Below are 16364 nucleotides of genomic sequence, written 5' to 3' on the forward strand. Positions count from 1 at the left end.
ATTGGATCTCTAAACAATAGACTGACTGGCCTCTGATTGGATCTCTAGACAAGACTGACTGGCCTCTGATTGGATCTTTAGACAATAGACTGACTGGTCTCTGATTGGCTCTGTAGACAATAGACTGACTGGCCTCTGATTGGATCTCTAGACAATAGACTGACTGGCCTCTGATTGGATCTCTAGACAATAGACTGACAGGTCTCTGATTGGATCTCTAGACAATAGACTGACTGGTCTCTGATTGGATCTCTAGACAATAGACTGACTGGTCTCTGATTGGATCTCTAGAAAATAGACTGACTGGTCTCTGATTGGCTCTCTAGACAATAGACTGACTGGTCTCTGATTGGATCTGTAGACAATAGACTGACTGGTCTCTGATTGACACTCTAGACAATAGACTGACTGGCCTCTTGATTGGCTCTCTAGACAATAGACTGACCGGCCTCTGATTGGATCTCTAGACAATAGACTGACTGGTCTCTGATTGGATCTCTAGACAATATACTGACTGGTCTCTGATTGGATCTCTAGACAATAGACTGACCGGCCTCTGATTGGGTCTCTAGACAATAGACTGACTGGTCTCTGTTTGGATCTCTAGACAATAGACTGACTGGTCTCTGATTGGATCTCATGACAATAGACTGACTGGTCTCTGATTGGATCTCTAGACAATAGACTGACTGGTCTCTGATTGGATCTCTAGACAATAGACTGACTGGTCTCTGATTGACACTCTAGACAATAGACTGACTGGCCTCTGATTGGCTCTCTAGACAATAGACTGACCGGCCTCTGATTGGATCTCTAGACAATAGACTGACTGGTCTCTGATTGGATCTCTAGACAATATACTGACTGGTCTCTGATTGGATCTCTAGACAATAGACTGACCGGCCTCTGATTGGGTCTCTAGACAATAGACTGACTGGTCTCTGATTGGATCTCTAGACAATAGACTGACTGGTCTCTGATTGGATCTCATGACAATAGACTGACTGGTCTCTGATTGGATCTCTAGACAATAGACTGACTGGCCTCTGATTGGATCTCTAGACAATAGACTGACTGGTCTCTGATTGGATCTCTAGACAATAGACTGACTGGCCTCTGATTGGCTCTCTAGACAATAGACTGACTGGTCTCTGATTGGCTCTCTAGACAATAGACTGACTGACCTCTGATTGGATCTCTAGACAATAGACTGACTGGTCTCTGATTGGATCTCTAGACAATAGACTGACTGGTCTCTGATTGACTCTCTAGACAATAGACTGACTGGCCTCTGATTGGATCTCTAGACAATAGACTGACTGGCCTCTGATTGGCTCTCTAGACAATAGACTGACTGGTTTCTGATTGGATCTCTAGACAATAGACTGACTGGTCTCTGATTGGCTCTCTAGACAATAGACTGACTGGTCTCTGATTGGCTCTCTAGACAATAGACTGACTGGCCTCTGATTGGATCTCTAAACAATAGACTGACTGGCCTCTGATTGGATCTCTAGACAAGACTGACTGGCCTCTGATTGGATCTCTAGACAATAGACTGACTGCTCTCTGATTGGATCTCTAGACAATAGACTGACCGGTCTCTGATTGGATCTCTAGACAATAGACTGACTGGCCTCTGATTGGATCTCTAGACAATAGACTGACTGGCCTCTGATTGGCTCTCTAGACAATAGACTGACTGCTCTCTGATTGGATCTCTAGACAATAGACTGACCGGTCTCTGATTGGATCTCTAGACAATAGACCGACTGACCTCTGATTGGATCTCTAGACAATAGACTGACCGGTCTCTGATTGGATCTCTAGACAATAGACCGACTGACCAGACTCAACCTTCGCAATAATAATTTTAACAACAACAAAGTAATCAGGAACACAGTTCAGCATCTGCAGAATACACCGAATGCATTTTATTTGCATATTAATTTTGAACAGGTTCATCATACATTCAAGGGTGATTGGCACTTCGCCGAATCGACCGTGCATCAGAAATCTGGTGGGCAAGCGACAGCGAGGCGCGGAATTCCGTAACTCCGGATGGACCGTGGCCGACGGTGACGCCGAGGATGACGCCGACGGTGACGCCGACGGCGACGCCGACGCCGACGGTGACGACGATGGCGACGGTGACGCCGACGCCGACGCCAACGGTGACGATGGCGACGGTGACGCCGACGGTGACGCCGACGGTGACGCCGACGGTGACGCCGACGGTGACGCCGACGGTGACGCCGACGGTGACGCCGACGGTGGTGCTAGCATCGTCGCTTCGGCACGCGCGGCAACTGTTTTCTTTTTACACGCAAATAAATCTTTAGCGTCTCCCGCTTTGGTCATTAGACACACGCGCGCACCATCCTTGCTCTCTCTCTATCGCTGTGTTCACGGGCTGGGGGGGGGGGGAAGCTGTAAGTGATGGCGGCGGCGACGACGAAACCGACGGCGATATTTACGGCCGAGATTTATAGACGGAGCGCTGCGCAAAAATTCACCAGACAGATCGCGCCCGCCGCCCGACCCCGGGTTGGGTTGGTGACAGGAATGGTCTCGCGTACCCGAGACCACCTCCCTGGAAGCCGCACGTGGGGCCACGCTGGAATATTGGCGGGCGAGGGAAGGAAGAGGGGATCGAGCGCTCGCTGCACGAGTCACAGAGACAAAGATCCCCCCCCGCCCCCCCCCCCCCCCCGTGTAGCCTTGGACAGGCTTTTGAAGGCCACACGGGAAGGCGAGTGCTGTTAGTCGCCGGTAGCGTAACGGTGGCGAGCATTGTCATGTTGGGATGAGGTCGGGGTGCGTTTCTAAGCGTGCCGTCTGCTGCGTAGCCGTAGCGATGGGTGCCTTGTAGCGGGTGGCACACCACCTCGCAAGGTGTACAGGAGGTCGTGGATTCGATCCTGACCCTGACGCCTGCTGCTGTATATTTGGAGTCTGCGTGTCTCTCTCGCTCCCTGTGGTGAGATGTTAACTACCTCGCCTGGTGTACAGGAGGTCGTGGGTTCGATCCTGACCCTGACGCCTGCTGCTGTATATTTGGAGTCTGCGTGTCTCTCTCCCTGTGGTGAGATGTTGACTACCTCGCCTGGTGTACAGGAGGTCGTGGGTTCGATCCTGACCCTGACGCCTGCTGCTGTATATTTGGAGTCTGCGTGTCTCTCTCTGCCCGTGGTGGTCGCGTGGATTTTTCTCCGGGGTCCTCCGGGTTTTCCTCTCTCCACGTTCAGAATCGACGTCGCCACGCGTTTAGGAGTATTTGGCTGCTGGAAATTTCCACGCGACGATGACGACGACGATGATGATGATGATGAGCCCGCTTGGTTGAGCTATCGTTTGTGACGGCCGGGACGTGTCTGAAAAAAAGAGCTGCATCGCTCAGCGGGGCCTTGCCTGGTAAAATAAAAAACTTCACGGCTTATAGTTGACATCGGGGTGTAACGATACGCGGCGTGTCGGCGTATTCTCTGTCACTCCTGAGCCGGTGCCAGCCTCTTGATGAGCGGGTTGTCGTAAATCCAGCACTCTCCATCCTCGTGGAATAACTACACAGAGACAAAGAGACAAAGATCCCCCGCATAGCCTCAACAGACTGTCAGGGCAAGTGCTGTTCGCGAGTAGCAGCAGCGCCTATGAAGGAGACAAAGACAAAGATCCCCCGTGTAGCCTCAACAGACTGATGGGGCAAGTGCTGTTAGCGAGTAGCAGCAGCGCCTATGAAGGAGACAAAGACAAAGATCCCCCGTGTAGCCTCTAACAGACTGATGGGGCAAGTGCTGTTCGCGAGTAGCAGCAGCGCCTATGAAGGAGACAAAGACAAAGATCCCCCGTGTAGCCTCTAGCAGACTGTCAGGGCAAGTGCTGTTCGCGAGTAGCAGCAGCGCCTATGAAGGAGACAAAGACAAAGATCCCCCGTGTAGCCTCTAACAGACTGTCGGGGCAAGTGCTGTTCGCGAGTAGCAGCAGCGCCTATGAAGGAGACAAAGACAAAGATCCCCCGTGTAGCCTCTAGCAGACTGTTGGGGCAAGTGCTGTTCGCGAGTAGCAGCAGCGCCTATGAAGGAGACAAAGACAAAGATCCCCCGTGTAGCCTCGAACAGACTGTCGGGGCAAGTGCTGTTAGCGAGTAGCAGCAGCGCCTATGAAGGAGACAAAGACAAAGATCCCCCGTGTAGCCTCTAGCAGACTGTTGGGGCAAGTGCTGTTCGCGAGTAGCAGCAGCGCCTATGAAGGAGACAAAGACAAAGATCCCCCGTGTAGCCTCGAACAGACTGTCGGGGCAAGTGCTGTTAGCGAGTAGCAGCAGCAGCGCCTATGAAAGGCAGCACGGAACGCGAGAGGGGGGTGGGTGGGTGGGTGGACAACGCCACGCCCGGCCGCGTTTGTCTCCCCAGTGGCGATGTCTACACGCAGCACCAGCTACTCATTTTTAAAGCCCAATTCACCGATGGGAGACCAAGTCACCAATTCAGGTAATCGTCACCGATGTCGGCGGCGAGCAGGAATCGAAGCTTGGGGGGGGGCCACGTTTGTAGCGCGGTGCACGCAGCACTGCAATGCTGCTCAACATAATTACCACCAGCAACTCCACCAGCAGCTTCACCACCACCATCACCACCACCATCACGACCACGATCATTGCCACTGTCACCACCATCACGACCACGATCATTGCCACCGTCACCACCGCCACCGTCACCACCATCACGACCACGATCATTGCCACTGTCACCACCATCACGACCACGATCATTGCCACCGTCACCACCACCATCACCACCACCATCACGACCACGATCATTGCCACTGTCACCACCATCACGACCACGATCATTGCCACCGTCACCACCGCCACCGTCACCACCATCACGACCACGATCATTGCCACTGTCACCACCGTCACCGTCACCACCATCACGACCACAATCATTGCCACCGTCACCACCGTCACCGCCACCACCATCACGACCACGATCATTGCCACCGTCACCACCGTCACCGTCACCACCATCACGACCACGATCATTGCCACCGTCACCACCGTCACCGTCACCACCATCACGACCACGATCATTGCCACTGTCACCACCGCCACCACCATCACGACCACAATCATTGCCACTGTCACCACCGCCACCGTCACCACCATCACGACCACGATCATTGCCACTGTCACCACCATCACGACCACGATCATTGCCACTGTCACCACCATCACGACCACAATCATTGCCACCGTCACCACCGCCACCGTCACCACCATCACGACCACAATCATTGCCACCGTCACCACCGCCACCGTCACCACCATCACGACCACAATCATTGCCACCGTCACCACCGCCACCGTCACCACCATCACGACCACAATCATTGCCACTGTCACCACCGCCACCGTCACCACCATCACGACCACGATCATTGCCACCGTCACCACCGCCACCGTCACCACCATCACGACCACAATCATTGCCACCGTCACCACCGCCACCGTCACCACCATCACGACCACAATCATTGCCACTGTCACCACCGCCACCGTCACCACCATCACGACCACGATCATTGCCACTGTCACCACTGCCACCGTCACCACCATCACGACCACAATCATTGCCACTGTCACCACCGTCACCACCACCACCATCACGACCACAATCATTGCCACTGTCACCACCATCACGACCACAATCATTGCCACCGTCACCACCGCCACCGTCACCACCATCACGACCACAATCATTGCCACCGTCACCACCGCCACCGTCACCACCATCACGACCACAATCATTGCCACCGTCACCACCGCCACCGTCACCACCATCACGACCACAATCATTGCCACTGTCACCACCGCCACCGTCACCACCATCACGACCACGATCATTGCCACCGTCACCACCGCCACCGTCACCACCATCACGACCACAATCATTGCCACCGTCACCACCGCCACCGTCACCACCATCACGACCACAATCATTGCCACTGTCACCACCGCCACCGTCACCACCATCACGACCACGATCATTGCCACTGTCACCACTGCCACCGTCACCACCATCACGACCACAATCATTGCCACTGTCACCACCGTCACCACCACCACCATCACGACCACAATCATTGTCACTATCACCACCGCCACCACCACCACCATCGTCACCACCACAACCGTCGTCACCACCACCACGCCACCATCACCACCGCCACCATCACCACCGCCACCACCACCACGCCACTATCACCGCCGCCACCGCTGCCGCCACCGCCACCACCGTCAGCGCCACCACCACTGCCGCAACCACCACCAATACCACCGCTGCCACCGCCACCACCACCATCACCGCGGGCGCGAGTACCTTGGTGCGCCAGGCGTCCCCGCTCTCCTTGCGCCCGCGCGCCTCGGCCCGCTGCTGCTCCTCCAGGTAGTGCTTGGCGTCGGTGGCGCGGTCGATGTCCCCCGCCTTGAGGCTGCTGGTCACGTCACGCCACAGCCTACGGCAACACCACGACAGCCGCGGTTGGCCAGGAGATGTTAACTACCTCGCCCGGTGTGCAGGAGGTCGTGGGTTCGATCCCGACCCTGACGATGTCTGCTGTGTATATTTGGAGTCTGCGTGTCTCTCTCTCTCTCATCATCATCACGGTGGCTAGGAGATGTTGACCACCTCGCCTGGTATGCAGGAGGTCGTGGGTTCGATCCCGACCCTGACGACGCCTGCTGCTGTATATTTGGAGTTTGCGTGTCTCTCTCTCTCTTCCTGTAAATTTCTCTTTGGGTCCTTCGGTTTTTCCCTCCACATTTAGAATCGACATCACGCGTTTAGAGTATTCGGCTGCTGCTAAAAATTACCACACGATGATGAGGATGATGAGGATGATGACGATGATGACGATGATGACGATGATGACGATGATGATAAAACAAGTCGTTGAACTATCGTTTGTGGCGAGGTCGCGTCTGAAAATGAGCTACATGGCTCAGTGGGCCTTATCTGATAAATTAAAAATAGTAAAAAAAAAAACCCGTTCAATACGTAGTTTAGTTTAAGTGTGATACGCACTCACCGGGCACTCATTTACGGCCGAGGTGACTTAGGAGAGACCAAAACCAGAAGTACATTTTAGGCCAGCGGGAATCGAACTCGGGTCGCCGGGTTCGTAGCGCAGCGTCAGAACCGCTCCCCACACCTTCACGACTGCCATCGACACGACCGCCACCACCGTCACCATCACTAGCATCACCACCACCACCGTCACCATCACTATCATCACCACCACCACCACGACCACCACCACCACACAACCACCACCACCACGACCGCCACCACCATCACCATCACTATCATCACCGCCACCACCATCACTACGACTGCCACCACCACCAGCACACAACCACCACCACCACCACGACCGCCACCACCACGACCGCCACCACCGTCACCATCACTATCATCACCACCACCACGACCACCACCACTATCACTATCATCACCACGACCACCACCACGACCACTATCACCACCACCACCGCCGCCACTACCACCGCCATCGCGAGCGCGAGCACCTCGGCACAACCGTTGCGTGCCCCCCGCTCTCCCCACGGCGAGGCTCCACCGGACACTCATTGCGGCCGAGCCGAGCAACCGACCGGGCGGGCAGCAGCAGGAGGAGGAGGCTCCGGCTTACCGCCGTGACTCGAACTCTCCCTGGTCCTCGATCCTGCGCACCTTCTTCTTGGTGATGGGAATGGACTTGGTGTCCACAAAGACGCTGCTCTCCTGTCACGCAAAGGCAAAGTTCCCCGCCCCCCCCCAGTTAGGCACGTAGGCCGCTGGGGCAAGCGCTGCTAGCCAGCGGCGAGCACCGACCAAGGCCGGCACCGTAACACGACGTGGGTGGGTGGGGTGGGGTGGGGTGGGTGGCCAGCACCACGCCCGCCCGGCCGCCTTTGTCTCTCCCTAGGTGACGATGCAAAAGGTACCGAGTCTACGACCTCGGGGAGGCCCGGTATAGGTCATCGTCGCCGGTGTTCGCCGTGAGCGGGGTATCGAACTCGGGTAGCCGTGCTTCGTAGCGCAGCGTAGCGCTAACCGCTGCACCACCGCTCCCCCCCACAGTGCCTCGCCCAGACAGAGACGAGAAAAAGACAAAGACCCCCCGTAAAGTCTTCACAGACTGTTGGGCCAAGTGCCGTGAGCACGTAGCACCTATGAAGGCCGGCACGGCACACGACGGGGTGGGTTGGCCAGCACCAGGCTCGGCCACCTTTGTCTCCCCGGTGCCGATGTGTGCATCCCTGTGTGCATCCCTGTCTGTCTCTGTCCCCGTGTGTCCCGCGTCTGCCTGTGTGTGTCCCTGTGCGTGTCCCCGCGTGTCCTCCCCATCCCCGTGCGTGTCCCCGACCCCATGTGTGTCCCCGTGCGTGTCCCCGCGTGTGTCCCCGCGTGTGTCCCCAACCCCGTGTGTGTCCCCGTGCGTGTCCCCGTGCGTGTCCCCGTGTGTGTCCCCGCGTGTGTCCCCGACCCCGTGTGTGTCCCCGTGTGTGTCCCCGTGCGTGTCCCCGTGTGTGTCCCCGCGCGTGTCCCCGCGCGTGTCCCCGCGTCTGTCCCCGTGTGTGTCCCCGCGCGTGTCCCCGCGCGTGTCCCCGCGTCTGTCCCCGTGTGTGTCCCCGCGTCTGTCCCCAGCGTGTGTCCCCGACCCCGTGTGTGTCCCCGTGTGTGTCCCCGCGTCTGTCCCCGTGTGTGTCCCCGACCCCGTGTGTGACCCCGACCCCGTGTGTGTCCCCGACCCCGTGTGTGACCCCGTGTGTGTCCCCGTGTGTGTCCCCGCGTCTGTCCCCAGCGTGTGTCCCCGACCCCGTGTGTGACCCCGCGTGTGTCCCCGCGTGTCCCCGTGCACTGACCCCCGTGCTCCACTTGGCGTGCATCGTGCCGTTCCACTCGCCCTCGATCAACACAAAGGGCTTCTTCTCGTTCGGGGAGCTGTGGCGGCGTCACAGCAACAACAACAACAACAAACAACAACAAACAACAACAACAACACAACTCTCTCTCTCTCGCAGGGCTTGTCAAGAGCAACTGGCCCAAGCATTGTAAGCGAGTGTGGAGCCTGGTAATCCATCCCACGGCGTGTCAACACGACGCGCCAACGCGCATCCCTGGCGTCGTTTCTCCGCGGAACGCGTTGTGGCGATGAGCACCACGTGCCGATAGCCGTTCGCCGAGTTGCGGGTGTCGAGTGCCGAGTGCCGTGTGATGAGCGATGTGTGCCGAGTGTCAAGTGCCGAGTGATGTGTGCCGAGTGCCGAGTGGCGAGTGCCGAGGGCCGAGGGCCGATAAATGTTTGCAGAGTTGCGGGTGTCAAGTGCCGAGTGCCGTGTGATGTGTGCCGAGTGATGAGCGATGTATGCCGAGTGTCAAGTGCCGAGTGCCGTGTGATGTGTGCCGAGTGCCGAGTGCCAAGTGGCGAGTGCCGAGGGCCAATAGATGTTTGCCGAGTTGCGGGTGTCAAGTGCCGAGTGCCGTGTGATGTGTGCCGAGTGATGAGCGATGTATGCCGAGTGTCAAGTGCCGAGTGCCGTGTGATGTGTGCCGAGTGATGAGCGATGTATGCCGAGTGTCAAGTGCCGAGTGCCGTGTGATGTGTGCCGAGTGCCGAGTGCCAAGTGGCGAGTGCCGAGTGCCGAGGGCCGATAGATGTTTGCCGAGTTGCGGGTGTCAAGTGCCGAGTGCCGTGTGATGTGTGCCGAGTGATGAGCGATGTATGCCGAGTGTCAAGTGCCGAGTGCCGTGTGATGTGTGCCGAGTGATGAGCGATGTGTGCCGAGTGCCGCGTGTTGCCGTACAGGATTTCGGCGCTGATGCGGTGCTTGGAGCCGCCATAGAAGGGCTTGGTGTGGAAGTTGACGGTGGCCGTGAAACCCGACTTGGCGCAGCTGATCGTGCACTCCCCTCCCAGCTCCACCCACGGCACCGTCAGGATTGACCTGGGAAAAAGACAAAGATCCCCACCCCCCCCCCGTATAGCCTTAATGGGCTGTTGGGGCAAGTGCTGTTACCGAGCACCTACGAAGGCCGACACGACGCAGCGAGGCGCGTGGGCGGTCAACGCCACGCCCGGCCGCCCTTGTATTCCCTCGACGCGAGTTTCACTGCGCACCGCACCAGGCACTCATTTGAGGCTGCGTCGACCTGGGGGAGGCCCGGGGCCGGTTCAGACGATCGTCACCGTCGCGTTGGCCGCGAGCGCTGCCGGTCGTGGGCCTCCAATGTCAAGAGGAGGAGGAGGGGGGGGGGGGCGGCAGCGTGCTCCACACAGCAGAGGTCGCAAACGGGTTTTGATTCCTTACCCGTACCCGTACCCGGCCGCACCAGGGTCGCAAATGGGTACCCGTACCCGTACCTGGCCGGGTACGGGTAGCCGGGTATCGGGTAGGGTACGGGTATCGGGTACCCGGTTGCGACCTCTGCCAGACAGGCAGTTGCAGAGAGCCAAAGAAGCATTGGTAGGGTGGCAGCTGTGTACGTAGCTGCACCAGGGTATGGTAGCTGCTGTGTCCGTGTGCACGTTGAACGTCTCCTTGCAGCGAACGTCGTGGCCAAGACGTGTTCGTCGGAGGTGCGGGGGCAAGCAAAACAAAACTGACCACAAAAACGCAGTTCTAAGAGGAGGTGAGCTTTCCATCGAGATGACTGGGAAGTGCGTAGCTCCAGCGGCTTCCTAGTGTCATCAGGAGGAGCGTATTACAGTGTAATGTGGAGTGTTGTGTGTAGCGTAGTGTGTTGTGTATAGTGTAGTGTATAGAGTAGTGTGTAGTGTAGTGTATAGAGTAGTGTATAGTGTAATGTGTTGTGTGTAGCGTAGTGTGTAGTGTATAGCGTAGTGTATAGTGTAGTGTTGTGTGTAGTGTATAGTGTAGTGTATAGTGTAATGTGTAGAGTAGTGTGTAGTGTGTAGCGTAGTGTGTAGCGTAGTGTGTAGTGTATAGTGTAGTGTATAGTGTAGTGTTGTGTGTAGTGTATAGTGTAGTGTATAGTGTAATGTGTAGCGTAGTGTGTAGCGTAGTGTGTAGTGTATAGTGTAGTGTTGTGTGTAGTGTATAGCGTAGTGTATAGTGTAATGTGTAGAGTAGTGTGTAGTGTGTAGCGTAGTGTGTAGTGTAATGTGTAGTGTTGTGTGTAGTGTATAGTGTAGTGTATAGTGTAGTGTGTAGAGTAGTGTGTAGTGTGTAGCGTAGTGTGTAGTGTAATGTGTAGTGTTGTGTGTAGTGTATAGCGTAGTGTATAGTGTAATGTGTAGAGTAGTGTGTAGTGTGTAGCGTAGTGTGTAGTGTAATGTGTAGTGTTGTGTGTAGTGTATAGTGTAGTGTATAGTGTAGTGTGTAGAGTAGTGTGTAGTGTGTAGCGTAGTGTGTAGTGTAATGTGTTGTGTGTAGTGTATAGTGTAGTGTATAGAGTAGTGTGTAGTGTGTAGCGTAGTGTGTAGTGTAATGTGTAGTGTTGTGTGTAGTGTATAGTGTAGTGTATAGTGTAATGTGTAGAGTAGTGTGTAGTGTGTAGCGTAGTGTGTAGTGTAATGTGTAGTGTTGTGTGTAGTGTATAGTGTAGTGTATAGTGTAATGTGTAGAGTAGTGTGTAGTGTGTAGCGTAGTGTGTAGTGTAATGTGTTGTGTGTAGTGTATAGTGTAGTGTATAGTGTAGTGTATAGAGTAGTGTGTAGTGTCTAGCGTAGTGTGTAGTGTAATGTGTAGTGTTGTGTGTAGTGTATAGTGTAGTGTATAGTGTAATGTGTAGAGTAGTGTGTAGTGTGTAGCGTAGTGTGTAGTGTAATGTGTTGTGTGTAGTGTATAGTGTAGTGTATAGAGTAGTGTGTAGTGTGTAGCGTAGTGTGTAGTGTAATGTGTAGTGTTGTGTGTAGTGTATAGTGTAGTGTATAGTGTAATGTGTAGAGTAGTGTGTAGTGTAGCGTGTATTCTATATGGTAGTCAGTGGGCTCGTGCACTAACCATGACCTCACGCATCACACTGGACACACTTAGACCAGACACCCACTGGGGCGTCGGCTGTCGCGGGAGTGCGTGCGTGCGTGAGTGCGTGAGTGTGTGCGTGAGTGCGTGCGTGCGTGAGTGCGTGAGTGTGTGCGTGAGTGCGTGCGTGCGTGAGTGCATGCGTGAGTGCGTGAGTGCGTGCGTGAGTGCGTGCGTGAGTGCGTGCGTGAGTGCGCGAGTGCGTGCGTGAGTGCGTGAGTGCGTGAGTGCGTGAGTGCGTGAGTGAGTGCGTGAGTGCGTGAGTGCGTGCGTGAGTGCGTGCGTGAGTGCGTGCGTGAGTGCGTGAGTGCGTGCGTGAGTGCGTGCGTGAGTGCGTGAGTGAGTGCGTGAGTGCGTGAGTGAGTGAGTGCGTGCGTGAGTGCGTGAGTGCGTGAGTGCGTGTGTGAGTGCGTGCGTGCGTGCGTGCGTGAGTGCGTGAGTGCGTGCGTGAGTGCGTGCGTGAGTGCGTGAGTGAGTGCGTGAGTGCGTGCGTGAGTGCGTGAGTGCGTGTGTGAGTGCGTGCGTGCGTGAGTGCGTGCGTGAGTGCGTGCGTGAGTGCGTGCGTGAGTGCGTGAGTGCGTGTGTGAGTGCGTGCGTGAGTGAGTGCGTGCGTGCGTGCGTGAGTGCGTGCGTGAGTGCGTGCGTGAGTGCGTGAGTGCGTGAGTGCGTGAGTGCGTGAGTGCGTGAGTGCGTGAGTGAGTGCGTGAGTGAGTGCGTGAGTGCGTGCGTGCGTGCGTGAGTGCGTCCGTGAGTGCGTGAGTGAGTGCGTGAGTGAGTGCGTGAGTGCGTGCGTGACTGCGTGCGTGAGTGAGTGAGTGCGTGAGTGCGTGAGCGCGTGCGTGAGTGCGTGCGTGAGTGAGTGCGTGAGTGCGTGAGTGAGTGCGTGCGTGAGTGCGTGAGTGCGTGTGTGAGTGCGTGCGTGAGTGAGTGCGTGCGTGCGTGCGTGAGTGCGTGCGTGAGTGCGTGCGTGAGTGCGTGAGTGCGTGAGTGCGTGAGTGCGTGCGTGAGTGCGTGCGTGAGTGCGTGCGTGAGTGCGTGAGCGCGTGCGTGAGTGCGTGCGTGAGTGAGTGCGTGAGTGCGTGAGTGAGTGCGTGCGTGAGTGCGTGAGTGCGTGCGTGAGTGCGTGCGTGAGTGCGTGCGTGAGTGCGTGAGCGCGTGAGTGCGTGAGTGAGTGCGTGAGTGCGTGAGTGCGTGCGTGAGTGCGTGCGTGAGTGCGTGCGTGAGTGAGTGCGTGAGTGCGTGCGTGAGTGCGTGAGTGCGTGAGTGAGTGCGTGCGTGAGTGCGTGAGTGCGTGCGTGAGTGAGTGCGTGAGTGCGTGCGTGAGTGCGTGCGTGCGTGAGTGCGTGAGTGAGTGCGTGCGTGAGTGCGTGAGTGCGTGCGTGAGTGAGTGCGTGAGTGCGTGCGTGAGTGCGTGCGTGAGTGCGTGAGTGAGTGCGTGCGTGAGTGCGTGAGTGAGTGCGTGAGTGAGTGCGTGCGTGAGTGCGTGAGTGAGTGCGTGCGTGAGTGCGTGAGTGAGTGAGTGCATGCGTGCGTGAGTGCGTGAGTGCGTGCGTGAGTGCGTGCGTGAGTGAGTGCGTGCGTGCGTGAGTGAGTGCGTGCGTGAGTGAGTGAGTGTGTGCGTGAGTGCGTGAGTGAGTGCATGAGTGAGTGCGTGAGTGCATGAGTGAGTGCGTGAGTGAGTGAGTGAGTGCGTGAGTGAGTGCGTGAGTGCGTGAGTGCGTAAGTGTGTGTGTGAGTGTGTGAGTGCGTGAGTACGTGCGTGTGTGAGTACGTGAGTACGTGCGTGAGTGCGTGAGTGAGTGCGTGAGTGCGTGAGTGAGTACGTGAGTGCGTGAGTGAGTGCGTCCGTGAGTACGTGAGTGCGTGCGTGAGTGCGTGAGTACGTGAGTGCGTGAGTGCGTGAGTGAGTGCGTGAGTGCGTGCGTGAGTACGTGAGTGCGTGAGTGAGTGCGTGAGTGCGTGAGTGCGTGAGTGCGTGAGTGAGTGAGTGAGTGCGTGAGTGCGTGCGTGAGTACGTGAGTGCGTGAGTGAGTGCGTCCATGAGTGCGTGAGTGAGTGCGTGAGTGCGTAAGTGCGTGAGTGCGTGAGTGCGTGAGTGCGTGAGTGAGTGAGTGCGTGCGTGCGTGAGTGCGTGAGTGAGTGCGTGCGTGCGTGAGTGCGTGAGTGCGTGAGTGAGTGCGTGCGTGAGTGCGTGAGTGAGTGCGTGAGTGCGTGCGTGAGTGCGTGAGTGCGTGAGTGCGTGAGTGCGTGCGTGCGTGCGTGAGTGCGTGAGTGAGTGAGTGAGTGCGTGAGTGCGTGAGTGCGTGAGTGAGTGCGTGCGTGAGTGAGTGCGTGAGTGAGTGCGTGCGTGAGTGAGTGCGTGAGTGCGTGAGTGCGTGAGTGAGTGCGTGCGTGAGTGAGTGCGTGAGTGCGTGAGTGAGTGCGTGAGTGCGTGAGTGAGTGCGTGAGTGAGTGCGTGAGTGCGTGAGTGCGTGAGTGAGTGAGTGCGTGAGTGCGTGAGTGAGTGCGTGAGTGCGTGAGTGCGTGAGTGCGTGAGTGAGTGCGTGAGTGCGTGAGTGCGTGAGTGCGTGAGTGCGTGCGTGAGTGAGTGCGTGTGTGAGTGCGTGCGTGAGTGCGTGCGTGAGTGCGTGAGTGCGTGCGTGCGTGCGTGCGTGAGTGCGTGAGTGAGTGCGTGAGTGCGTGCGTGAGTGCGTGCGTGAGTGCGTGAGTGCGTGAGTGAGTGCGTGCGTGAGTGCGTGCGTGAGTGCGTGCGTGAGTGCGTGAGTGCGTGCGTGCGTGAGTGCGTGAGTGCGTGCGTGAGTGAGTGCGTGAGTGCGTGCGTGAGTGCGTGCGTGCGTGAGTGCGTAAGTGCGTGCGTGCGTGAGTGAGTGAGTGCGTGAGTGCGTGCGTGCGTGAGTGCGTGAGTGCGTGCGTGCGTGAGTGCGTGAGTGCGTGAGTGCGTGCGTGAGTGAGTGAGTGCGTGAGTGCGTGAGTGCGTGCGTGAGTGCGTGCGTGAGTGCGTGCGTGAGTGCGTGCGTGAGTGAGTGCGTGAGTGCGTGCGTGAGTGCGTGCGTGCGTGAGTGCGTGAGTGCGTGCGTGCGTGAGTGCATGCGTGAGTGCGTGAGTGCGTGAGTGAGTGAGTGCGTGAGTGAGTGCGTGAGTGAGTGAGTGCGTGAGTGAGTGAGTGCATGCGTGAGTGCGTGAGTGCGTGCGTGCGTGAGTGCGTGAGTGCGTGCGTGAGTGAGTGAGTGCGTGCGTCCGTGCGTGAGTGCGTGAGTGAGTGCGTGAGTGCGTGAGTGAGTGAGTGAGTGCGTGAGTGAGTGAGTGCATGCGTGAGTGCGTGAGTGCGTGCGTGCGTGAGTGCGTGAGTGCGTGCGTGAGTGAGTGAGTGCGTGCGTCCGTGCGTGAGTGCGTGAGTGAGTGCGTGAGTGCGTGAGTGCGTGAGTGCGTAAGTGCGTGCGTGAGTGAGTGCGTGAGTGAGTGCGTGCGTGAGTGCGTGAGTGAGTGCGTGCGTGAGTGCATGCGTGAGTGCGTGAGTGCGTGAGTGCGTGCGTGAGTGCGTGAGTGCGTGAGTGCGTCCGTGAGTACGTGAGTGCGTGCGTGAGTGAGTGCGTGAGTGAGTGCGTGCGTGAGTGCGTGAGTGAGTGCGTGCGTGAGTGCGTGAGTGAGTGCGTGCGTGAGTGCGTGAGTGCGTGAGTGCGTGAGTGCGTGAGTGAGTGCGTGCGTGCGTGCGTGCGTGCGTGAGTGCGTGAGTGTGTGCGTGAGTGCATGCGTGCGTGCGTGCGTGCGTGAGTGCGTGAGTGTGTGCGTGAGTGAGTGCGTGAGTGAGTGCGTGCGTGAGTGCGTGAGTGCGTGAGTGCGTGAGTGCGTGAGTGAGTGCGTGCGTGAGTGAGTGCGTGAGTGCGTGCGTGAGTGAGTGAGTGAGTGCGTGCGTGAGTGAGTGCGTGAGTGCGTGCGTGAGTGCATGCGTGCGTGCGTGCGTGCGTGAGTGCGTGAGTGTGTGCGTGAGTGAGTGCGTGAGTGAGTGCGTGCGTGAGTGCGTGAGTGCGTGAGTGCGTGAGTGCGTGAGTGAGTGCGTGCGTGAGTGAGTGCGTGAGTGCGTGCGTGAGTGAGTGAGTGAGTGCGTGCGTGAGTGAGTGCGTGAGTGCGTGCGTGAGTGCGTGAGTGCGTGAGTGCGTGCGTGAGTGAGTGCGTGAGTGAGTGCGTGCGTGAGTGAGTGCGTGAGTGAGTGCGTGCGTGAGTGAGTGCGTGAGTGCGTGCGTGCGTGAGTGCGTGAGTGCGTGCGTGAGTGAGTGCGTGAGTGCGTGCGTGAGTGCGTGAGTGCGTGCGTGAGTGA

The 16364-nt window shown here is 57.4% G+C and overlaps 1 protein-coding gene across 2 annotated transcripts in view; it reads right to left on the reverse strand.

The window, feature by feature from the left end:
• Window positions 1–1912: 1912 nt before the first annotated feature.
• OSBPL9 (oxysterol binding protein like 9) overlaps window positions 1913–16364 on the reverse strand; it is an 80064-nt gene continuing 65612 nt past the window's right edge. For both annotated transcript variants that reach the window (XM_078883777.1, XM_078883770.1), the window contains exons 19-23: window positions 9869–10009; window positions 8927–9005; window positions 7711–7802; window positions 6381–6516; window positions 1913–3563 (exon numbers count right to left, since the gene is read on the reverse strand). In XM_078883777.1, coding sequence (XP_078739903.1) covers window positions 3489–3563; window positions 6381–6516; window positions 7711–7802; window positions 8927–9005; window positions 9869–10009 — 523 coding nt within the window. In that variant the 3' untranslated portion in view covers window positions 1913–3488. The remainder of the gene's footprint in view (window positions 3564–6380; window positions 6517–7710; window positions 7803–8926; window positions 9006–9868; window positions 10010–16364) is intronic.

Source organism: Lampetra fluviatilis, chromosome 3 (assembly GCF_964198595.1).
Source record: "Lampetra fluviatilis chromosome 3, kcLamFluv1.1, whole genome shotgun sequence".
NCBI classification, from domain to species: domain Eukaryota; kingdom Metazoa; phylum Chordata; class Hyperoartia; order Petromyzontiformes; family Petromyzontidae; genus Lampetra; species Lampetra fluviatilis.